The sequence below is a fragment of the Bufo gargarizans genome, chromosome 2, assembly GCF_014858855.1.
Source record: "Bufo gargarizans isolate SCDJY-AF-19 chromosome 2, ASM1485885v1, whole genome shotgun sequence".
Classification (NCBI taxonomy): Eukaryota; Metazoa; Chordata; class Amphibia; order Anura; family Bufonidae; genus Bufo; species Bufo gargarizans.
Window position 1 is genome coordinate 570871973 of NC_058081.1, and position 26765 is coordinate 570898737.

Here is a 26765-nt window from a genome sequence, read left to right on the forward strand (position 1 = left end):
GATGCAGGTCTTTCCATTATACCTTATCTCTGTGTAGGCTTCACTTCTGTTTTTAGCTCATAAATCACTGATGGAAATCACTGACCAAACACTGAAGTGTGTACGATGCCTTAGGCCTCATGCACACGGCCGTTGTTTGGGTCCCCATCCGAGCCGCTGTTTTGGACCCATTCACTTCAATGGGGCTGCAAAAGATGCGGACAGCACTCCATGTTCCGTTCCGCGCGCTTTGCGGACAAGAATAGGCATTTATTTTGATGGCCGCCCGTTCCGTTCCGCAAATTGCGGAAGGCACACGGGCGGCTTCCGTTTTTTGCGGATCCGTGGATTGTGGACCGCAAAAATCGGCACGTTTGTGTGCATGTAGCCTAAGGCTGTATAGAATGTAAACTGCCCTCAAACACTCAGGCCATTGCACAACCCAATCCAATAACTCTGCCCACATCACCTTTTAAGCACCCAGTCCCATGTCATCACTGAAGTCCCTCTCTTTAAGTGCCACATATGATGCCCCACCACCCACTGTCACCTTGCCTCTCAGAGGATGTGCCACTTTTCTTCCCTATACGGCATCTTCCTATACAAGGTCTTTCCTATACGGTACCTTACTGGTACACTAGTGTGTAGGAGATCTTATGGAGTCCAGCATGGTCTGTAGAGGCTTGCATCGCCTTAGGTTTATACTCCACTTTATCTGTTCTTTGTGTAAGATTTGGTATTTTATTACGTTCATCCACTCATCCATTTTGATCTTGGAGGCAGCCTTTAGTAGCCCATCTCTGTCATGGCTGCTGTCCTCATAAATTCTCAAATTACTCAAAATGTAATGTTTTCTGATTTATAGCTTTTAATACATGTATCTTTTATATTACATGGATTTATGTGCCTCTTTTTATGTATATTCCAGGTCCCAGTCGCCGATTTAAGAGGGTTGTAGAGACTATTCAGGCACAACTGCTGAGCACACATGACCAGCCGTCAGTTCAGGCTTTGGCAGGTACATATATATATATATTTAAATGAATATATGAAAGGGGATTTTTACCCAGTCATCCAACCATCACAGTTTGGCCTTTGTCAAAGTCACTTAGAGTCTTAGGGATGTATTACATAACAAGATTTTTCAGGCAATTGTTGGGAAGGATGTGTTCCTTCCCGGTAATTGCATGCTCATGAGTGGAGGAGACCGCTGCTATTACATACAGCGATCTCCTCCACAGTATGGTAAGGAGCGATCATTATGCAATTGCTTGTCCCCATACTGACCAGTTGTTTGTCGGCAGGAGATTATGATTAGACAGCACGATCTGCCCCCGGCAAATTATTTTTAAACCTGCTTAAACATCCTGATTGCCTAATGAACAAGTGTTTGCTTGTTCATCGGGTAATTGGAGGCAGTATTATACTGCCAGATCATTACTAATAGGCATTCCTATGAATGCTCGTTAGTGAATATCTGGCTGACCATCGGCAGTGTAATAAAGCCCTTACAGTTCCCCATCCATCATCCAACACATAGACTTCAAGAACTGACTGTCCATTTGCTGCATAATATCTCCCACCCCTTGACAGGAGCCCTTGTAATAAGATAATCAGTGTTATTCACTTCACTTGTCAGTGGTTTTAGGCTTGGTTAAAATCAGACATCATATAGTACATGACAATCTCTAACAAAGCTAGAACCAGCCCTGTACCTCACATGGATCCAGAGATCTCCCCATTCATTGCTCTGCTAGATTTATATCAAGCTGACGGCTCAAGGGGAGTGTCTTTTCTGCTGCAGCTCAGGGGGCATGTCTCAGCTCTCCCTATCACAGCTCAGGGGGCGTGTCTCAGCTCTCCCTATCACAGCTCAGGGGGCGTGTCTCAGCTCTCCCTATCACAGCTCAGGGGGCAGTTGAACACTGTGCCTTGCAGTAACACACTTAGGGAGTCTGCATTTTTCCCAATGGCTAATAACACGTACTTATTTTTCCCATTAATACGACCCAACAATGGCTGTATAACAATGTCGGTTCACTGCCGACCGGCTAATAAGAAGTGTTCTTTTTCCTATTAATACACCCCAAAAAATATATATATAAAAATCTCAATTCACAGCTGTACGGCAAATATATTTTCTTACAACCTATAACTGCATTGCTGAACGGCAAATATATTCTTTTGTGCGACTAATACACGGCAAAAAGGGCTTTACAACAAATAACTGCACCACTAAGCAGCAAATATATTTCACTTTTGCCCCAATACACGCCACAAAAGGCTTTAGAAGATATAACTGCACTGCTGAACGGCAAATATATTTTTCTTTTGGCACTAATACACGACAAAAAGAGCTGGAATTTTCTCACTTCACCACACAACGGCTAATAAGCCCCTTTTTCCCACTAATACAAGCCAAAAAATGCTTTAGAACATATAACTGCACCGCACAAGGGCAAATAGGACGTAGAAATATTTCCTTGTAATAAACCCTGTTAATGGCTGTATCACACAGCACTTGCACCCCAATAACAAGAACGGTTTGCTGGAATTACAGAGCTGTATAATGGCAATTTGGATCTGCAGTCAGTGCAGCAAGGTGTAATAGGATTGTTCCTATTACCCAGGCTGTAACCTCCCCGACTGAAGCCTGTTCTACATAAATGCTGTGGAATGATTCCTCCCTATCCTTTCCCTACACCTTGAATAATCTTTCCCTGCACTTGTAAATCGTTTTTTTTTAGCACAATGAAGTCTTTCCTAGCGCTGTCCCTACACTGGTAAATGGCAGAATCCAAGATGGCTGAGGCTATTTATAGGGCTATGACATCACAGGGCTGGCTGGCTGCTGATTGGCTGCATGCATGGAATTGTGGGTGATCCCGCCTTCCCAGAGTTCCTTGCTCCATGTCCTCACACGTCCAGCAGCCATTTTAGGAAAAAATGTAATTCTGGGGATAATATCTACAGAAAACAGCTTGTGAAGGAGCATGTCAAGTTTTTTTTTTCTCAAATTCTTAAGAGAAAAACCCAATCTACATATTCATAAACCCTAAAGGTGCCTGCACACCACTGGCGAGCCTACCATATAGGCAGACCACGCAGCTGCTATGGGGCCCATAAGGGAGGGGGGCTCGCGGTGGAGGAGAGTCCCCACTCCCTAATTGCTCCCGTCTATCTTCCTAACTGTCTCCCGTCTAAAAGCCCCGCCCATGTCTCCTAGCTCCACCTCCTATCTCCTAGCTCCGTCTCCCATCTGCTAGCTCCACCTTCCATCTCCATAGGCTCAAAAAACATGCTGAATCTGACCACTGACCATGTATCCCTAGAAGATTCTTGTCTTCTGAGCTGTTCAGGCCTGATTCCTCTAGCTTGCGGCAACCCCACCAGTAATGAAGCAAGTGACAGCTTGTAGGTGAGGACAGTGCAGAGGTGTGTGTGTGTGAAGGGGGGGGGGGGGGGATCACTCAGCTTTCCCAGACTATTCCTCTGCACATATGGCATTCAGAACAGGAGGAAAGCTGGTTGTCACTACATTATGTCCTGCATGGCACAAGAGCAGAGGCATGAGAAGATATGAGGGTAGGTGGGAGTTGTGTTACTCAGCTTTCTCAGACTATTCTCATGTCTCTCCACATGTGCCATGCAGGACAGCTGGAAAGCTGGGTGCTATTATATCATGGAATGTCACTCAGATGTCCTGCTATCCTGCAATGCATAAATGCAGATAATAAGAACATGGAAAAGCAGGGGGAGGGGTTCACTCAGCTTTCCCAGAGACATGACTAGCTTTCTCAGACTATTCTCACGTCTCTGCACATGTGTCATGCAGGATAGCAAGTAATGTCAGTGTCTCCCAGCTGTCCAGCATGACACAGAGGAAGGGAGGATGGGGGGCACTCACTTCCTCAAACTTTTCTTATGTCTCTGCGCATGTGCCATGCTGGACAGCAGGAAAGTTGGGTGGTATTACATCATGTAATGCCCCAGATTCTTGTCAAAATATGCTGAACACCCCCAGAACCTACCAGGTCCCATTCACTATAATGGGTCTGTTGGGTTCGGCATGAGTACGGCCATTTTGTAGAACAAAATACTGCTGCACGAGGTGGGGCAGGGGAGACGTTAGGGAGGGTAGTGAGAGGAGCCAGGGCGCATAGTGGGAGGGACTAGGAAAGGGCATGGGGGCCCAATTTAAATTCTTGCCATGGGGCCCAATGATTTCTATATACGCCCGTGCTGCACACGTTGCATATTACGCGCTGATTTAGAGCACATATTTTCCGCACTTACATTGCAATCCACAGCAGATTTTCATTGCGGATTTCATCCTTTACAATGCAAAAGGTTAAATATAGAGGAAATCTTTGACAAAATCCACATATATGCATGCACATTTTCCTGCGGGTTGATTTCTGAAAAGCAGCAAAATACACATGAGAATCTACGTGGAAAATTTGCATTAAATAAATTCTCGTGCACATGTAGTCTAGCCTACACAGTGTTAATCACCTTTACTTCTTTACCAATTAGCAGAAGCCACAAAAACTATAGCAGTTCCTGCCATCCTATAATAAATGGTGAAATAATGATAATGACTATAATAATGACAAATACCTATTACACAATTATAGCTATAAGATCCCAAGGCTCCTGATTACAGGACATCAATAATATAATAGGAAATCTGTTATAGCAGCTGAAAGGGCCAGTATCTTTATTCATTTTTAAGTGTATCCACAGAAGTTTTTTATGCAGATCACTAATTTACAAATAGGACCTAATATTACAAAATTCATAATTCTCAAGTGTTAATAGCAAAATCATTACAGGAGACAGTGGGCAGTAACTAGGATCGATAGATAGATAGAAGATCGATCGATAGATAGATAGAGAGAGATAGATATGAGATAGATATAAGATAGATAGATAGATATAAGATAGATAGATAGATATAAGATAGATAGATAGATAGATAGATAGATAGATAGATAGATAGATATGAGATGATAGATAGATAGATATGAGATAGATAGATAGATAGGAGATAGATAGATAGATAGATATAAGATATATAGATAGATAGATAGATAGATAGATAGATGATCGATACATACAGTACAGACCAAAAGTTTGGACACACCATCTTATTCAAAGATTTTTCTTTATTTTCATGACTATGAAAATTGTAGATTCACACTGAAGGCATCAAAACTATGAATTAACACATGTGGAATTATATACATAACAAAAAAGTGTGAAACAACTGAAAATATGTCATATTCTAGGTTCTTCAAAGTAGCCACCTTTTGCTTTGATTACTGCTTTGCACACTCTTGGCATTCTCTTGATGAGCTTCAAAAGGTAGTCACCTGAAATGGTTTTCACTTCACAGGTGTGCCCTGTCAGGTTTAATAATTGGGATTTCTTGCCTTATAAATGGGGTTGGGACCATCAGTTGCGTTGTGGAGAAGTCAGGTGGATACACAGCTCATAGTCCTACTGAATAGACTTTGTATTATGGCAAGAAAAAAGCAGAAGTAAAGAAAAACGAGTGGCCATCATTACTTTAAGAAATGAAGGTCAGTCAGTCCGAAAACTTGGGAAAACTTTGAAAGTGTCCCCAGGTGCAGTCACAAAAACCATCAAGCGCTACAAAGAAACTGGCTCACATGCTGACCGCCCCAGGAAAGGAAGACCAAGAGACACCTCTGCTGCGGAGGATAAGTTCATCCGAGTCACCAGCCTCAGAAATCGCAGGTTAACAGCAGCTCAGATTAGAGACCAGGTTAATGCCACACAGAGTTCTAGCAGCAGACACATCTCTAGAACAACTGTTAAGAGGAGACTGTGTGAATCAGGCCTTCATGGTAGAATATCTGCTAGGAAACCACTGCTAAGGACAGGCAACAAGCAGAAGAGACTTGTTTGGGCTAAAGAACACAAGGAATGGACATTAGACCAGTGGAAATCTGTGCTTTGGTCTGATGAGTCCAAATTTGAGATCTTTGGTTCCAACCACCGTGTCTTTGTGCGACACAGAAAAGGTGAACGGATGGACTCTACATTCCTGGTGTGATGGTGTGGGGGTGCTTTGCTGGTGACACTGTTGAGGATTTATTCAAAATTGAAGGCATACTGAACCAGCATGTCTACCACAGCATCTTGCAGCGGCATGCTATTCCATCCGGTTTGCGTTTAGTTGGACCATCATTTATTTTTCAACAGGACAATGACCCCAAACACACCTCCAGGCTGTGTAAGGGCTATTTGACCATGAAGGAGAGTGATGGGGTGGTGCGCCAGATGACCTGGCCTCCACAGTCACCGGACCTGAACCCAATCGAGATGGTTTGGGGTGAGCTGGACTGCAGAGTGAAGGCAAAAGGGCCAACAAGTGCTAAACATCTCTGGGAACTCCTTCAAGGCTGTTGGAAGACCATTTCAGGTGACTACCTCATGAAGCTCATCAAGAGAATGGCAAGAGTGTGCAAAGCAGTAATCAAAGCAAAAGGTGGCTACTTTGAAGAACCTAGAATATGACATATTTTCAGTTGTTTCACACTTTTTTGTTATGTATATAATTCCACATGTGTCAATTCATAGTTTTGATGCCTTCAGTGTGAATCTACAATTTTCATAGTCATGAAAATAAAGAAAAATATTTGAATGAGAAGGTGTGTCCAAACTTTTGGTCTGTACTGTAGATAGATAGATAGAGAGAGAGAGAGATAGTTAGATATGAGATAGATATACGATAGATAGATAGATAGATAGATAGATAGATAGATAGATAAATAGATATGAGATACATAGATAGATAGATATGAGATACATAGATAGATAGATAGATATAAGATAGATAGATAGATAGATAGATAGATATAAGATAGATATGAGATAGATAGATAGATAGATAGATAGATAGATATGAGATACATAGATAGATAGATAGATAGATAGATAGATAGATATAAGATAGATAGATAGGAAAAGGTAGAAAGGTGTGGGCAGCACCGCTGTCTATGGGGTACGGACGGGGTGCCAGCGGCTGTGAAGGCGATCCATCTCCAATAGATAAACCCAAAAAAATCCACAGCACCTCCAAGGCGTATAAAAATAGAAAGGGCTTTATTCACCAGACCCGTGACGTTTCGATCCACTTCCTGAGATCTTTCTCAAGCAGTGACAACAATTGGTAGTGCATTGTGCATATATATATACACAGCTTCACATAATCAAGCAATAATCATATGAATCACATTAATCAAAAACAAATATCTCAAAATATCAGCATAAAAGCGTTATCTGTGACTTTGTACAATCTTATTTCATAATTTGATACATAAATAACCGTGTAGTAATATGGGCACCATTGCCACATAATAAAAACCATCATACAATCATGTGTTCATCATTAATTGCCCTAATTACAATCATAAACATCTGTGAATATCTTCATGATAACAAATCGAAACAAGCATCCCATGGAACGCAAGCGTCCCGTGGAACGCAAGCGTCACCATGGGATGGTGGAGCGCATGACGCCCTACGAGAGTTCCGACCACATGATCGGATTCACGATCAGGTGATCGGATATTTGATCATGTGACCGGGAAGTTTTGAAAGGTCCTTCGACATGCGTAGTGAAATGACTAGTACACCGAGATCCATGTGGCCCGCTCCCACCGCCCGCTCCAGGACTTCCCTCATCAATACATGTTTTTAAGGTACACTTGCACATGATTTGTTATCATGAAGATATTCACAGATGTTTATGATTGTAATTAGGGCAATTAATGATGAACACATGATTGTATGATGGTTTTTATTATGTTGCAATGGTGCCCATATTACTACACGGTTATTTATGTATCAAATTATGAAATAAGATTGTACAAAGCCACAGATAACGCTTTTATGCTGATATTTTGAGATATTTGTTTTTGATTAATGTGATTGATATAATTATTGCTTGATTATGTGAAGCTGTATATACACTCACCTAAAGAATTTTTAGGAACACCATACTAATATGGTGTTGGACCCCCTTTTGCCTTCAGAACTGCCTTAATTCTACGTGCCATTGATTCAACAAGGTGCTGATAGCATTCTTTAGAAATGTTGGCCCATATGGATAGGATAGCATCTTGCAGTTGATGGAGATTTGAGGGATGCACATCCAGGGCACGAAGCTCCCGTTCCACCACATCCCACAGATGCTCTATTACGTTGAGATCTGGTGACTGAGGGGGCCATTTTAGTACAGTGAACTCATTGTCATGTTCAAGAAACCAATTTGAAATGATTCGAGCTTTGTGACATGGTGCATTATCCTGCTGGAAGTAGCCATCAGATGATGGGTACATGGTGGTCATGAAGGGATGGACATGGTCAGAAACAATGCTCAGGTAGCCCGTGGCATTTAAACGATGGCCAATTGGCACTAAGGGGCCTAAAGTGTGCCCAGAAAACATCCCCCACACCATTACACCACCACCCCCAGCCTGCACAGTGGTAACAAGGCATGATGGATACATGTTCTCATTCTGTTTACGCCAAATTCGAACTCTACCATTTTGATTTCTCAACAGAAATCGAGACTCATCAGACCAGGCAACATTTTTCCAGTCTTCAACAGTCCAATTTTGGTGAGCTCGTGCAAATTGTAGCCTCTTTTTCCTATTTGTAGTGGAGATGAGTGGTACCCGGTGGGGTCGTCTGCTGTTGTAGCCCACCTTTCTTTCCCATTCTGACATTCAGTTTGGAGTTCAGAAGATTGTCTTGACCAGGACCACAACCCTACATGCATTAAAGCAACTGCCATGTGATTGGTTGACTAGATAATCTCATTAATGAGAAATAGAACAGGTGTTCCTAATAATTCTTTAGGTGAGTGTATATGCACAATGCACTACCAATTGTTGTCACTGCTTGAGAAAGATCCCAGGAAGTGGATTGAAACATCGCGGGTCTGGTGAATAAAGCTTTTCCTATTTTTTACGCCTTGGAGGTGCTGTGGATTTTTTTTCGTTTATCTAGATAGATAGATATCTTGAGAAAAAAGAAGGCAGCACTCCAAAAGTTCATGAAGAAAGCAAGTGATTTATTAACCCATGTGACAGCAATGTTTCAGCTCTCTCTATGGAGCCTTTGTCAAGCCATAGTGACATGTGCAAACAACTGCGCTTTTATAGCATACATGATTAAATTAAGTGATTACATAATTATCATTCAGTATAATACCAAATCGTGCCAAAATACAATATGTATAAAAAATATTTCAATCGAATCTCCATGATTAAATGTACAATCTTACATACAAAGTGAAAAACGTCCAATAATTCATAAGAAATGTATTCCATATGATAAATATAGTATATCAAACATGATTGCAATAAATCAAACACCAGGTGTACATGATTAAAAATATAAAAACAAATGACATGATCTCACATGGAGCCAGAGACTGCAGGACCTGGTCGGCGTTATGAAAATCACATTGCACAGGCGCCAATTACTCTTACTATCACAAGAGGTGTAGTTTGCCGAATAAGCAGAAAGGTTAACTGCGCAGTCTCATGCACAAACATGATGCGGACGCCTCTACACCGCCTGACCGCAGCACATGATCACCACGAACATTATCCAAAACATCACAATGTTCAGCAATGGGCTAAATACAGAGAGTGGGAAAACAGGGGTCTTTTGAAGGATTTTTGCACGTCTATTTGCTGTTTGTGTGCTGCTCTTCACTTTTTTCGTTTAGATAGATATGAGATAGATAGATAGATTGTCCCTGCAATGAACGTGATGTCACATGGCCTAGGAAGAAGTTTAAGCAGTCACAGAGCGCCGCAGCCTCTTCATACAGCTGATCAGCAGGGGTCCCTGAAATCGGACCCCCACCTATCTTATATCGATGACCTAACCTGAGGATAGGTCGTTAATATGTAATTCCAGGAGAACCCCTTTAAAAACTAAATTTCACCACTAGAGGGAGCTTCAGAGCTTGCTACGTAACATTCATACATTGAAGTCAATAATAAAACAGTATGATACAGTATGTAGATTCTTTTAAATACTTATTTCTCTAAACTAGTTTGTCAGCTTATTCTCTCATGTATTGAATATATTTGGGGACATTTCTAAAATCTGTTTATCAAATTACAGCTGTCATTTACATGAGGCAGGATGCAGAAAACACCAACGGCTATTATAAGCAGCAATTTCAATTTTTCTTTGCCTTGATGGCTTTATGTATTATTATCATTGTCATGGTAAAAGTGTCATATTTGATACCCTTTTCATTTTAAAGCCTAATTTATCATATGTAGTTACAATGACACACAAAAAAAACCTTAGCCACATAGCAAAATTAAATAAAAGATTAGGCCCCACATCCCATCAAATGTACTATGCCTTTATTAAAATGAATACCTACTTTTATGGAATTTATATGCTGATCATTCCTGTGATATAGCTATATAAATTACATAATTCTGGCTTTAGGTTGTCACCATTAGAGGAAGCTAACTGATTTATACAGCTAGCATGGAGTTTTTTAGGACCTGTGTGACTCTGTATGTAATGAGTTCCCTCTAGTGGTGGCTACAGGTTGCACAATAACACTGTCTGTGTGTGTCCTACCATGATGGCACCATTAGACGGGATAAAGCTTAACTGTTTGATGGGGGTCTCACCACTGTTTTGTTTGGCAACATTTTCATATTACGGCGGGGTCCTCATAGTTCTATTGTGTATTTAATTCTGTATTCTACTGCTAGGTTTTAAGTGGCTTTTATGATAGATAAGTGCAATTGATGATTTCATTTAGGAGCAAATGTAACAACAAGAACCCAGATGGAGTGTTCCTTGGATCATCTTCTCTTCTTGCCACCAGATGAAAAGAATGGACAACAAAGTCGACCGCCTGGAACTCCAACTCGAAGCTGCCAGAACTCACGTCGCTCTGAGCCTGACATGGCAGAACACCACAGGAGAGGATCCTCCAAAGACAAGAAACTTTTGGCTTCCAATGGAACGCAAACACAGCCATGACCATTGGGAAACTATCACTGCCAGGACGTATCTGGCACAGCTATGAATGAACAATAAAAAAAAAACTGAACAAAAAGACGCAAGAGAACACAGCGCCCTGATGCGTGAGAGAAAACTGACATGGATCTGCTTACATAAATCAATAGGTACACAGACATATACCCTATACCAGGTGTACACACGCTTCCGTGCGTGGCAGGATGGACCGATATGCATACCTAAGGTTCGACAAAATCATTGAAACACATACAGTACATGTACAAGTGCACGAAGATACAAAGAAATGAGCACATACACAGAAAAGAACGAGCAACAGGAGATAAAGGTTGGCGTTACTGTGAAGATGTAAATATTTCCAAAAAATAAAAAATGACAAAAAAAAGCAAACAGCAAATGGAATTCAAGAAAATAAACCAGAAGGCAACAAAAAAAATCTATGAAGAAACTGCAATTCTTCATTAATAATTTATTATTATTTTTAATATATTTATTTCAATAGAGTTTGTCCGGGTGTGTGGGGCTCTTTAATTTTGACTTTTTGTATGTTTTTTATTTTTTTTCCTCCAGTTTGGTTTTCCTCTCCTTGTTTCTCAGAGGCAGCTGATGCCAAAAGACATGACCTATTTAACATGCCCCAAACTGCATTCTTATGAACTTAATCAGAGTTTTCTAACTTTTTTGGCAGATTGTTTCATTACTTGTACGTCATCTGTATGCAGTGGCCATATCTCACTCTTGAGCAGGATCAAAAACCCGATCACCAGTGGTCAAGGCAATTCAAATGTAGATTAGGAGACCAGAGTTCTATTAACCACAAGTTCTTTTGAACATCAGGCTCAAAGGGCTTGTGCTGTAAGCTAAACTGCATGTGCAAACCACATGTGCCATAGTGACTGCTCTCCAACCACAGGTTCAACCACTAAGCATTACTGCAGATGTCCATGTTGGAGATGAAGAGGTTTGGTACCAGTTAGCAAGACCAGCACACATATCCTCTTCTGTCTGATTGTAATTAGTTTTTTTTACTTTATGGGGAACACATATTTCATTCAACGCTTAGTCATGCTATATACAATTTGCCTATCTGTTTGATATATAGTCAGGGGAGCAGGCAGAATAATTCATTGAATTGAACAAAGCCTTTTTGTCGGCTGTTTTCCTCTATCTGATCAGCTGCTACAACATAATTACTATGGCAATAAGGCACCTCTAGATTGGGAAATAACTATAATCCCTATTGTGCCATACCGTGGAAATGTCACAGGATTCTCTCCTCTGTGATGTCATCTGTATTATTCATCACGCAACTCTTGTTTAGTGTGGAAGTCACCTGGTTGCACCAGTGATACATATAGATATATTTATAGAATATTTATGAATCTTTCATTTAGATCCCATATAGCCAACAAAAAGTTGTCCATTCAGATGATCAGGTTGGGTTGACAATTTTTATTTGAACAAAAGTGCTTTTGACTCTTTTATTAAAGAGCACCATCATTACACATTATCTTGATACCCCAAAAGATGGATAGGGTCTACACTAGGCAGCATGAGTGGATGTGAGGAGCTGGAAAAGATGGATCTATTGTCAGGACTAGTGTCCAACTGTGAAGTGATGGTCTAATAACCGTCATGCTGAGAAGATCAGCTCAGAAAATCCCATACTATGATGCTATTTTTCATATCCTTGCACACGTCTTGGTTCTTATCCAAATATGGGAAATTGATTCTCAGCTGTAGGCCTGAGTCCTGACGATGCATTGCCTTTGTAAGCATTTTCCATTGTCTCTATTACCTGTTGTCCTTTATTTTTTGGAAAACATTATGCAATCTCTACCAAGTCAACTGGGTCAGATCTCTTTACATGATTAACAACATACTTAATGCACCATTTGGATTAACTGGAAGATTAAAGAGCAAAGACCCATATTATAAACTTGTCTATTCTATTTAAGGTAGTAACACTGAGGGAGAAGCCATCGTAGCAGTCACCTGCTTGTTGTGTATGCATTTTAATCAGTATTGCATTGTGTTTTTGTTTTGTTTTTTTACTAATATACAAGATAGGACATGGGTTCTACATAAAAAAAATCAACAACAAATCTGGATTCCAAAATATGACATGCTTTCAAGGCTTTTAAATGATCTCAGTTTGTCATATAATTAGGCATTTTGCATGTGTGTGTATATATATATATATATATATATATATGCACTTTTTAATTGTCTTGATGATTTTGTCATACTTTGGTCCAAATGATGTCCATGAGAAAGTTTCATGATATCATCAAAGGACGCTGAAGCTGATTGCCTTGGATTAAAATATTATTACGTATATTGAAGTATATGCATCATATCTGTGATATTGCCCCAGAGTTACTTAGACCCTAAAACAGGCCGCAATGTAAATTGATGTGACAGTCTATGGAGATAACTGCTTATGAGAGCCTGCAAGGTCCACCACATGCAACTGCTGTATGGTGGGCACCGTCTTGTAGGAAAGAAATAGAGCAGAAATATATAGACACTCAAGTATTTTTATCAGCGTTAAAAACACATTTAAGTCCATGAGAAAGGAATTTAAATTCAAATTTGAAATTCAGAAGACAGCCTGAGAGCACGAGTCAAAGATTTACGGGATGTACTTTAAGTTAAATGGAAAGATAATTTCTGCAGCAGGCAAATGTCATTAATAAGACCTAATCTACACAGTTTAAAATTGACTTCTCAAGCCATAAATTTTACAGATTCAGCAAAGCACTTCCGGACAGCAGGACCCATCTGTTCTGAAGATGAGCTGCTCAGGAATAATAAAATAGATTGTAAACTGGCTCCCCTGCCTCTGTTACTGGAATGCTGCTGGTAGGACACATTCTGCTATTAGCCATGGGGCATGCAACAGGGGATTAGCGTTTTCCAAAAAATGATTAAACATTCCTAATTATTTAAAAGTCTCATCAAATGTTGTCGCTCAATGAATATGAGAAGAAGACATAAAGGACCATAACCCACTAGACAAAAGTGATTATATTCAGAATTACCTTAAAACATCTACTAACATCTCATATATGAGATATCATCAGTGAGGGTTTATAGTGACCCACACTGAATGCAAGAACAAGGGTGTAACGTCTCTCCCCCAGAGGATGTGCCCTTTCATCTGCTGACTTAAAGGGAACCTGTCACCTCCAAAAACCATCCCAAGCCGCCAGCAGTACCTGACAGTAGCCAGCAGCGTGTTTCCGATGATAATTTTCTTCCTGCAGGCCGATGCAGCTAAAGCTAAGAAAACGTTCTTTTATCCCCTGCCGGCGCGCTTCTCTAGACATGCTTGAAGTCAAGGGGGCAGCGGCCTCCTTTCTTCAAGTCACGGTAACCACGCCCCTTCCATGCCCCTTCGCTGTGACTGACAGCGCTTACGCAGAGAGTTCGGCAAAGCTAGCCAAACTGCCGGCTGTCAGTCACAGTTAAGGGGCAGGGAAGGGGGCGTGGTTATCTTGACTTGAAGAAAGGAAGCCGCTGCCCCCTTGACTTCAAGCATGTCTAGAGAAGCGCACCGGCAGGGGATAAAAGAAAGTTTTCTGAGCTTTTGCCACATCGGCCTTCAGGAAGAAAATCATCGTCGGAAACACGCTGCTGGCTACTGTCAGGTACTGCTGGCGGCTTGGGATGGTTTTTGGAGGTGACAGGTTCTCCTCAAAAACCTTTGTATTTAATATTCTGTGGTCGGAAATCTCTCATTTTCTACAATGTTGCTGCATGTGCATCCCTATTACAGTCTAGTTGCAGTGAAAGAGATATCTGAACCTCATCCAAAGGTTGCCAAATCAGAAGATGACAGTGTACTCTGGCTGGAGGAGCACGAAGTCCAGCACAGATCCTCACCAAATGACATTCAGGTGATTTAAATGGAATGTCTCATCAGAAAATGACCTACTGTTTTTCTGTAAAAAAAAAATTGAAGAATTTTGGTATTTTTTTTTCTAATTTTCCATCACACTAGCAATACTACAAAAACTCCTGAAAGTGTTCACTCTGGTAACGGAGGCACACAGTAGTCTGACATTTCCTGTAGAGATCATTTCTCAGCAGTCATCCCATTATCATAGGTGATGGTATAATTCCTCCTCCCTGCACATTGACCTTTGACAAGTTACAGGCCAACACAACATAGAAGTTCCATACTCTTCTCCAGGTTACAAATTTCTTTGATTGCTGGCCTGCTGCAAAGCATATCTCTGACTCCTGTAAACAGCAGCTCAGACATGACCAATTCCATAATTATGCTCAGAAAATAAAATTTAAAATATGTACCATCAGTACCATCAGAATATAAAAAGATTAGAAAAACTAGAACCTGGATTTAATTAACTCTCTCTCTCTCTCTCTACACATATATATATATATATATATATATATATATAATATATATATATATTGGTGATGTGTTCCCTTTAACGTGAACTATAGAAATGATAGAACTTGCGCATTACCGAGGCAACTACTTTCCGTCATGTAAGTAATCAAGAAGATTGCAATCAACCTTTATTCTGGTGATTCCACTCGTTTCTGTGCTTTGCCAACTTCTCAATATATATCTATAGAAGGACAAAGCCTGTTATTAAAGCAAAGGTGAGCGTGTATTAACTAGTGTTTTACTCCATGTCCTTAATCAGACCCCCTCATCTCTTCATCACATATAGAGAAAGCCATTGTCTATTTACTGCCAAGCAAAAGTGTCTCAACCACCTGCTGAAAGCACTGCCTTTAGAAATGGATAGTTAAAACCATTTTTTCTAGCTACAGTCCACATATCATGTGTACTGTTCACTTTTTACCAATAGAGTCAAGATCCAAACGTCAGTGGTGCCTCCTCTACAGCAGGCCTACATAACCCATGGTTCTTCACCTGTTTTGGAATATTCATGCCTCTTTATCATTTGAAACCCATATCTGAATCTGGCTTCCAGCTAGAAAGTTAATAAATTGACCAAAATGTACATTCTATGGATCTAAGGTTCTAAGTCCAACTCTAGGACAGACCAGCATTTTCTTTCTCATGAAGAAGGCATGGAACATTCAATGTCCTCTCCATACATTCACAACTAACCTATATTATAGCAAGCAGTGCATGATACATAAACAGTAAAGACTTCAGGTACTTCTACTTAAATTATTTAATATTCACTTATATCCATGTTCTTCTAAATTCCAAGACCTCTTTAGGGCGATTGTACTGGACCAGCATGGGGAGTTTGCAAGAGCAGAAATCAGCCAAATACCAAAGTTATTATTTTTAACAATATAATGAAGAATGGAGCATTTGTTTTTAAGTTTCCTTCCTTGTTCACATTCTTCATATGTCATGTGACTTGACATTGCATTAAATCTCACTAGAAATAACACGAATGATGCACTTGATGTAACCTTACCATCAACATTTCACCATCATCATTTCACAGTTTAGTTCTTAGAGTTCATATTCATTTGTATAAGATTCGGGGGCGTGGTAAGAATGCAGAACAATGTTTTACCTGTGTCCTATGTTCGAACTGTATGCCAAACTGTACATTGTAATGTATTAACCTCCAACATTTGGAGTTATGTTTGGATGGCTGGAGCTTTGGAGGGTGCCGCCTCTGCAGAGAGTTCAATGTTGGTGTGGACTACAACGCATGCTGGCGTGCACATTACGCCAGGTAAATTGTGTAGAAATGTTCCATTTTCCTTCCTTTCTTGTCTTCCACGCCTTGACTGTCCGCCTCGGACACGTGAAGCTCAGCTGAATATTGAGAATGTGTTTTCTAAGGAGAGACATGTTGACCTTCTCCTAGAACATGCCCTTCCTTCTTCTGTTATTTTACTCTTTACTGTTCTATTATGTTACTTCTCATTTCTGTTTTACAGCCTCCACCCTTTTGGATTTTACTTGATTGTTTTTATTTTCTTTTTAACCTGTATTTTATTTTCATTTTATCTCTAAGTTAAACTATGCTCTAAAACCAATTACAAATCGTAAAAATATGAACAAAAATGGTTTCCTGGTACTTTCTTGTTAATAAATTATATATATGCTGGAACTGGGAAAAGGCAAAATCATCATCTGCTTTATATGTTATGTACTTAAGTAAATTCTTAACCACCACGTATCAAGACGTTCTGGTCACAAACAAAAACCCCTGGAAACAAAAATGTATTTAGGATGACAACTCTTTCTCCTGACTCCATCATAGGCATGGGGAAAAAGAATGAAGCTGCTGCCATGGGTGTTTCCAGTGGGAAAGGTAATGAAACCCAAAATGCCCAATTCTGCTTTGCCCCTATATTTGCCATAAGGAGGTAGTTGAGAGGCCTCTATACACAATAGATTGATAGTGGTTTCTGGCAAAATAATTGGGTTCTAAAAATTTGTATCTGTGTATGGCAAGCTTTAGTGACCGATCTATGTCATGCTGCTGACTAGACAATCTGTTTAACACATACCCAAGCAAATGGTAGAGAAGTTTTATTTACTTGGTGCTTAGCTGACTATAGGATTGTCGTGGCAGCTAATGTTCACATCTCGGTAATGGGTTTACTATTTTGAACAAAAAATATATACTTACTGTTTAGGTTCAACTAGTTCAGGCCAAACATGTTGCCACATTACAAATACAATGAGGCTGTAGGGATCAGTGGGCAAGTGGCAAAGGTGTCCAATTGTGACAGGGTGAACATAGTTGATGTTGGCATTGTAAGTTTGCGGCATATTTGTAGTAATTTGCTAATTTGGGAGGAACTTGAGATTTGACCAAGCATAAAGAATTAATACATGAACAATCTTTACAATTGTCTTTGCCCCAATGACTTCTGATCATTTGTGATCCATTGGTCCTTTACTGAGTCGTTTAGTACTCCATCTGTTGTATGCAATGTAGAATGGCTTTCCACTACTAAGACCCATTCCATGTATTGACCCAAGTCATAGACTATGTATGCAGTCAATCAACCCAGGGAAGGAGACAGTACTCATATAAATACTGGTTGGAAAATTTTTGGGAGACACTTACCTGGCCATGATCGCTGTATTACGAGTCTGAGTGTTGCTCGATCTGATGGCTATAGACTAAAACTACAAAGCCTAGCCAAGTGAATGAAGTAAAAGTAAAAATGGTTATTTTGAATAAGGGCACATTTAGGTCATGTCTAGATCAATTAAAACCAATGCACAGAAAACAAATCTTCCATGTATATCAGAAACTACACTGGATCTTATAGAGTTGTTAGATGTCCTGTTAGCATACATAAGGACAGCTTTAAAGGGTATTCCCATCTCAGTAATGTAAGGCAATATGTTAATGCAAATATGTGGTGGTTGTCAAATACATCCATTATTCAAATATGTACCTTTAATGAGATGTGCATTTTTATGCACCATATGTCCCCTTTTGTGCGCCCCTACTGTTATCAATGGATATAGCACTGCTGTGCTATGGAAGCTTGTGGAATGTCTCTGCTCTTCTGCCTAGACTATTAGGGAAAACGCATACTGGGGCGTGCAGAGTAGATCCCTGCCTCTCGGCAGCACTGTGTATAGGATGTTCCTGGAATCCTGGGCATTCAAAGTAGCCCTGCAGCTGTCATGTATTGCTGATGTCTGTCTGTCACTGGAAGAGCTAAAAGGATCCTTACTCAACAATATGGCACTAGATTTATGTACAGTATAGTCGCGTTCGCTCTCTTGTTAAGGTAAGTGCACTTTGTCAGCAGAGAGGAAGACTTTCAGTTTGTTAAAAATAGCATGAATTGTCATTTTAAGAACATTTATTGCAAAGTTGAGTTGGGACTACCCCTTTAACTTAGTGCCTGAAAATTTTCCGTATTACTTTTGTGTACATGTTAATGTTGATGACCTATCTTAAAGGGGTTCTCCTGGAATACTGAGTTTTTACCAAGTGCCCGCAGACTGCCTCTCTAAACAGAAGATTCATATTTACCTGCTCCCTGCCACTTCGGTCCTCCGTGCTGCCGCCACTGTGTCCATGTTCTGGTCCCTGTGTTGTTTTCTTCTGGCACTGCATGACCAATGACTGACTTCAGGGGTGACGTGCTGCTTGTGGCCACGTCACCACTGAAGCCAGTCACTGGCTGCAGTGGAGCCTGTAACCATCCCCGAGCAGCACCAGAAGAAAACAAGCCAGGAACCAGAACATGGACACAGAAGTCGCAGTTTGGAGGGGAGCAAGTAAGAATGAATCATCTGTTTAGAGAGCCAGGCTGTGGGCACTTGGTAAAAACTCAATATTCCCAGAGAACCCCTTTAAGGTCATCATTATCAGATCAATAGGGGTCTGACACAGATCAGCCTCGCTGTGCTTAGCTAGCGCTGGAACTAATATGTCCACTGCGTAATCACCATGCCAAGTTACTGCAGATCAGCTCTCATTCACTTTAATGGGAGCTGCAGTAACCCAATATAGTCACTATACCGTGAATGGAGCTTCTGACTTTGTCCTCTGTATTATTCCAGGTTATTCCTAAGGAGAGGTCATTAACATCTAAAACCCAGACAACCCCCTTTAAAGGAGTTGTGTCACTTCAGCAAATAGCATTTATTAAGTAAAGAAAGTTGATACAAGCTAATGTATTGTTATTATCCATATTTCTTGCTTTGCTGGATTAATTTTTCCATCACATTATACACTGCTTGTTTCCATGGTTACGACCACCCTGTAATCCAGCAGTGGTGGTCGTGCTTGCGCACTATAGAAGAAAGCACCAGCCTATGTGAACTTGCATAGTCCTGACCACCAGAGAGGCCGAGACTTTTTCCTATATTATGCAAGCATGACCACCACTGAGGGATTGCAGGGTGGTCATAACCATGGAAACAAGCAGTGTATAATGTGATGAAAAAATTAATCGAGCCAGCAAAGGAGGCAATGTGGATAATCACACTACATTAGTAAGTGGCTTGTATTAACTTTCTCTACATGATAAATGCCACTTGCTGAAGTGACACAACCCCTTTAAGCTCTTATCAAATTATTTGAATTTGATACAGGATTCCAGTACTCCAGTGCCTAGAGGTAGTGTACAAGGTGCAGTGTGCCTAGAGGAATGCCATTAAGGTGACAATACACATTAGACAGAAGTTTTCTAGAGCAAACACATAATGCAATTGTACTCTGCAAATATTGACTGTATGGGTAATACATTTTACTGATTCTATTTTCAATATATAAATAAATATAAGGTTGTAGCAAAAATGTGATCAAAATAATTTGTGGCCTTCCACCACTACACGGTGACCTCTTATAGACAGGAACTCTAAATTGACGCACCTCTCCTTTGGCAAGTATGCTGATGGTTGTACAACCATTGAACGAATGATCTGGTAAGCCTTCATTACACATTTTAGTACATATTGGCCATTACAGTCATTCAAACTGGCCATAAATGTTAAATCACACCAAATGAAGGACACAAGACCTTTCTTGGAACAGAGGAAATTATTTGTGGACTAAAGAATCAATAGCGTTAACTGTTATCAGTGGTTAGAACAATTGTTCATTGGTAAATCTTACCAGATGATGAATTGTTTTGATCACCTTTAGACTAATGAGTATGGCCACTTTTAGATCTTCCAGCAATTCTCATCAAGATATATCGATTGGTGAAGTGGTTAAAAGCTGCACAATTTAGTGATCATAATTACAATATTGTATGCTACACTCATGATGTTTGAAATTTTATATTGTCCTTATTTGTGTAATATAACTGTATCCTAATTTGAAATATTTGCCTTCATAAGGTAATATATGTAGTTTCATCCAATGCACTAGTTTAATGACTGTAAGACTGGAAGCCCATGGCCATATCACAGCGCAGTACACCTCCAAGTTGAGTGGACCCATTATGTGGCATATGATGATATGTTCAATTACATGCCGTATTACAAAGATATTCTCTCCTGGAGGCACTGAATCATGGGAAGAATAATCAACCAATATAGCACCATGCAGGGCACTTTATGGCTGCAGACAGCTCTATAGAATGGCTTTTCCATATGCGTGAGGCCTTATGGTCAATATCAGAGCTCTAACTTTGCATATGTGTAAATATGTAAGTAGTTCTAAGGAAAGGAGAGATTGTGAGTGGGTGGAGAGATTTGTGTAACCTCCTGTATAACAAAAATCTAGCTGCCATTTTTGATCCATCCAGCAAGTTGAGCCCATCTGGGTATAACCCTAATACAAGGAGTTATTTGACCCCAGGAGTTCTACATCCAACTTCCTTTAGGGACCATGTGGCGTTCAGCAGTGACTGTACTGTGATGCCCTTTCATGTCCAGGGCTGTACTGAAGGGATCGCCATGTGTCTACCCTTTGCCAACAGGTGCAGGTTATCCGATTAACGTAGTTCGTCGTAGGGCTCGGGGATTGTAATACTGGAGCAGACTAATTTATTTTGTAAAAAGACTTATTTATTTAATAAAAGACAAATTTATTTGCTAACAGACTAATTTTTTCGCTACAAGATTACTGTTTTCACTAAAAGAATATTTTTTCCTATAAAAGAATAATTTACCTGACAAAAAATGACAATAGTCTTGTGGGCAATTCTGTTGTGCAAAGAATCAATTTATTTGCACTGCCCACAGGGTGTTAAATAAGACCGCTCTGTAACACTAAATCACAGTAACTGTTTGGCTAGCAGAAGCGGTTAAATATCACTGTGGACACGCCACAAACAATAGAATAAGAATAGTGTGTCACCCCAATTTGTGAATCAGGGCCTAATAGAATTTCTCATTTATTAATCAATGTGGACACGCCACAAACAGTAGAATGAGACAGGTGTATCACCCCAATTTGTGATTCAGGGCCTAATAGAATTGCTTATCTATTAATCAATGTGGACATGCCACAATCAGTAGAATGAGACAGGTGTATCACCCCAATTTGTGAATCAGGGCCTAATAGAATTGCTTATCTGTTAATCAATGTGGACATGCCACAAACAGTAGAATGAGACAGGTGTATTACCCTAATTTGTGATTCAGGGCCTAATAGAATTGCTTATCTATTAATCAATGTGGACACACCACAAACAATATAATGAGACAGGTGTATCACCCCAATTTGTGAATCAGGGCTTGATAACATTGATTATCTATTATTCAATGTGGACACTAGTGTTGAGCAAATTGAAGCATTCAAAGTGGAATTCGATCCAAAGTTTAGGAAAATTAGATTCACAACGAATCCGAATTTCCTGGGGCTTCGTGGTAACAAATAGATTTTTTGCTAAAATGACATCTACATGTGTTACAAAGTGAAAGTAAGAAGGCCGGGAACAAGAGATCACCCATAAGGCAGTGCAGCCAGCCAATCAGCAGATGGCCATACCCTGTGATGTCACAGGCCTATAAAAATCCTAATCCCACCAGGTCTTAGCCATTTTACAGTGAACTGAGCATAGGAACAGATGTACCAAGTGCTAGGGACAGTGTTTAACAAAGCTTAAATTGTAGAATCCTGGATAGGGAGACTGCAGGGACAGTGAAGGGAGATCATAGGGAGAGTTTTTACACAATATAGGGAGAGCATTGGGAAAATGCATGGACAGTGTAGGCTGTGTAATATGAAGCTAAAGGGATCCATAAGAGACAGCTAAGTTTGCATCAATCCCTGCACAGAGCTATCTAAGCTGCCTCGTTTCCACTGAGCGGATCGGTTCGGGTCGGTACGGTACAGTTCGCTATTTTGGGTGTTTCCACTATGAAAGCGATCCATACAAGCGAACCGTACCGCACCATTCAGGGTCCTGCTTCTGATGTAGGGCCATAGAAAAATGGAACGGTTCGGTTAGGGCGGAGCTACTTGCGTCACACAATACATTCTCCTGATTGGCGGCCTGAATTACGTCAAATGTAAGCGCAACATAAACAGCACGCCGCGATTAGTACAGATAATAGGAGGATGCCTGCAAACCACAGCAAGCTGTGGTCGTCTCAGGAACTATCCACTTTTTTAACTATTCTTGGGGATGGCGCTATTCAGTGTGAGCTTGATGGATCAGTGAGAAATGAAAAGGTGTTCCAAGATATTTCTCAGCGGATGGCGGCCGAAGGATTTGAACGGACGTCGGGTCAGTGTAGGGCTAAGCTTAAGAAGCTTAAAATACAATATAAAAAAATTAAGGATGCCAACGGCCGTAGTGGAAACAGTCGCAGTACCTGGAAGTGGTACGATGCCATGGACGCCATTTACGGTCATAGGCCGGCAAACCAAGGCAGGGAGGGAGGTCTGGACTCTGCTACTGCACTTCTCGAGTCCATGATAGAACCTGTTGGTAAGTGTTTTTTTGGGGGATTCTGCATATCATTTCGCTCTGCTAACCTTAGGCTACGCTCACATCACCGTTCAGCCTTTACGTTCTCCTGCTCCTTTTAGGGGCAGGAGAACAGAAAGGACGGATAAGCACATAACTGACACCAAACTGAGTCAAACGGAGCTTGAGGGCCCCATATAGACTATGGGGTTGTTTCTGCTCAGAAGATGATTTTTAAGCGGAGACCAAAGTTGTGCATACAGGACTTTTGTCTCCGCTTAAAAATCATCTTGTGAGCGGAAACCTATCGGACTCCATTATAGTCTACGGGGTCCTCAGGCTCCGTTTGACTCAGTTTGGCGTCAGTTATGTGCTTATCCGTCCTTTCCGTTCTCCTGCCCCTAAACCAGGCATGTCCAAACTGCGGCCCTCCAGCTGTTGTAAAACTACAACTCCCAGCATGCCATAATAGCTGTAAGCTATCCAGGCATGCTGGGAGTTGTAGTTTTGCAACAGCTGGAGGGCCGCAGTGTGAACATGCCTGCCCTGAACGGAGCAGGAGAACGGAAAGGCTGAACGGTGATGTGAACGAAGCCTCTAAAATATATATATATATATATATATATATAAAACCATATTTGCATTTTCAGATACAGTTGAAGGACTCTCCAATGATGCGTCAAACTTGTCTGATGATAGTCCGTCAATGTCGTTCAGCAGCACCAGCACTATTGCATCACCACCTTCCAGCCAACCACATAGTACGCCCAATGCACCCCGGCAAACAGGTAAGACATGATCAGGTTTTCTTCTTATTTTTTAATTTGTGCATATATTTTGTCCACTCACACTTGAAAGAGTACATAGCAAGATTACTTGTGAACTTTTTTCTGTCTGTACGTTTCATATGTGTGTTATTATCTAATATTAGACATACCAATTTCTAACAAAAACACTATTCTGTTCTGTTGTATATTCCAGTTGAAAGGAGACGCTCGCAGCTGGATCTGCGCACAGTCTTGGAGGATATGCGGGCAGCTGAGGAAAGGCAGCTGGAAAGGCTGGATAACCTTTCTGAGCGGAGGTTTCAGGCACTGCGTCAGGATGCCCAGGAAGCTATGCGCCAGGAGGCTGAAATTGCACGGCAACAGATGGAGCAGATGGCTACATTCAACCAGGCCTTCCTGGGTGTCCTTGGGCAGCTTGTTCAAGTACTAGGAGCCAGTCGTGATCCCAGACCACCACCAAGGGAGTAGTCCCTCTCTGCCAGCACTGTTCTGATGTAAAGATTGGATGTAAATGTGTATATTTTTTAGTATATAGCAAGATTACTTTTTGTTTTTAAAATGCAAGACATGAGAGACCCTGGTTGTGTCTGATGTAAGGTAAACTTTATTTGACCAATAAAAAATGAATACAACATTAAAAATTAAGTGTTAAGGTGTCGCATCAGAGCCTGACGTACCTCATTGCACTCTTCCTCCATATCCTGTGCTACTACCCGTACTGGCTCTTCTGCATTCGTATTCCAGTCCTGGTAGAAGTCTTCTCCATGTCTTTCACAAATATTGTGAAGAGCACAGCAAGTAAGCACCATGGCTTTTGCAAGTTCAATGTCACTGTCATTCCTTTTCATAAGACACCGCCATCTACCCTTTAGTCTTCCAAATGCATTCTCCACAACCACCCTTGCCCTGGATGTTTTCCTGTTGTAGATTTGCTGTTCTGGTGTCAGGCGGCCATTGTCAGCAAATGGTTTCAGGAGCCAATTTTGTAAAGGGTATGCAGAATCCCCGAGCACATAATAGCCAACATTCACCCCTGAAATGTTCCTAGTGTGACCAGAGTACAGGCCTCCCTGGCCCACCCAGTCCCAAAATGTTGACAATCTTAGAACTCGAGCATCATGCAAACTTCCAGGTTTTCCCACATTCACACTCCAGAATAGTCCTTTTCCATCCACTACTCCCTGGAGGATGATGGAATGCCAGCCTTTGCGGTTAAAATAGTCAGTGTGGTATACTTGTGGTGCTATTATTGGTATGTGTGAACCATCAATAGCGCCAACACACTGTGGAAGGCCCCACCTGTCCTCAAAGTAGTTAGCCATGTCTTTTAGCTTTTCACTGTCTGGAAAATGAACAATCTCAGGAGCTAGCAAAGTGCAGACAGCCTTACAGAAGTCCTGCACACACCGGCACACTGTTGATTTGCTCACACCGAAAAGGTGGCCTATACTTCGGTATTCACTGTTGGTAGCCAGCTTCCACAGTGCAATGGCAACTCTTTTCTTCACTGGCAAACTAGCTCTGAAGTTGGTGCTTTGCTTCTTCATTGCTGGACTTACCTTTGCACAAAGGTATCCAAAGGTTTCCTCCGACATTCTGAAATTGCGCAGCCACTGTGTGTGTGTAAATCCAAGGACGGTCACATCCCACCACTCATTTGAACGGGGTAGAGCCCAAATGACTGGTCGGCGGCGCTGCTTTAACGAAAGGAGAAGTATCTGCCGTCTTTGTCTTTGTCTTTGTCGCACAAGGCTGTATTTCTCCTCCCGGCTCAAGATCCAAGATTGAAGTTTTCTTCTCTTTTCTGCTGTATTTCTCTTTGCCGCTTGCAATGTTCTGTCATACAGAGCAGCATGTATTTTAACTACCATGCACCAAAATGCAAGTAGTGAAAACACGAGCTGCTGGATGACCTCCATTTTTGTTGTTTGTAGCGTCGCGTTTGTGGTCGCACTAGTGTGACGTCACGCTACGCATTTTTTTTCTAAACCACGTATGGACCCGGCGGACCGATTTGCAGTGGAAACGCTCAACTAAATAGACCGGACCATTACAAATCTTCCAAACTGTGCCGAGCCGAACCGATCCGCTCAGTGGAAACGAGGCATAATGGAATAGAGTCCACTTGGTTTAATAGATAAGAAATTCCATTACTCCATGCTTCTCAAATTGGGGTGAATAAACTGTGTAATTTAACTATTGGGGTGTTCCCCTATTTAAATAAAAAAGCAGACCTATTACACCTTGATTCTCAATTTGGGATGAATAAGTAGTGTAATTTAACTTTTATTGTGGTTTGCACCTTGTTTATTAGATAAGCAATCCCATTAGGCCTTGATTCTCAAATTGGGGTGAATAAGGTGTGTAATCTAACTGTTATTGGGGAACTATTATGCCTTGACTCTCAAATTGGGGTAAATAAGTAGTGTAATTTAACTGTTATTGTGGTTTTGTATTCAATAGATACGCAGATCTATTATTCGTATTATTTATTATTAAAGCACCATTCATTCCATAGAGCTGTACATATGAAAAGGGGTATACATACATAATACAGACAATTGCACTAAGCATGAACAAGACGAGTTACAGGCTGGCATAGAAGGAGAGAGGGCCCTT

The 26765-nt window shown here is 40.9% G+C and overlaps 2 protein-coding genes across 2 annotated transcripts in view; one reads left to right on the forward strand and one right to left on the reverse strand.

Annotated features, from left to right (window-relative positions):
• The window catches only part of BRSK1 (BR serine/threonine kinase 1), a 343661-nt gene extending 332618 nt beyond the window's left edge, over positions 1 to 11043 (forward strand). The window contains exons 18-19 of the mRNA XM_044278206.1: positions 908 to 997; positions 10820 to 11043. Coding sequence (XP_044134141.1) covers positions 908 to 997; positions 10820 to 11043 — 314 coding nt within the window. The remainder of the gene's footprint in view (positions 1 to 907; positions 998 to 10819) is intronic.
• Positions 11044 to 24787: 13744 nt separating this feature from the next.
• Positions 24788 to 26065, reverse strand: LOC122926158 (protein ANTAGONIST OF LIKE HETEROCHROMATIN PROTEIN 1-like). The gene has a single exon (XM_044277536.1). It carries the CDS (start codon positions 26063 to 26065, stop codon positions 24788 to 24790), a length of 1278 nt encoding a protein of 425 aa, XP_044133471.1.
• Between the last annotated feature and the right edge of the window lie 700 nt (positions 26066 to 26765).

Coding starts and splice junctions, on each gene's coding strand:
- LOC122926158 (XM_044277536.1), bottom strand. CDS start 26,065: ATGGAGGTCATCCAGCAGCTCGTGTTTTCACTACTTGCATTTTGGTGC.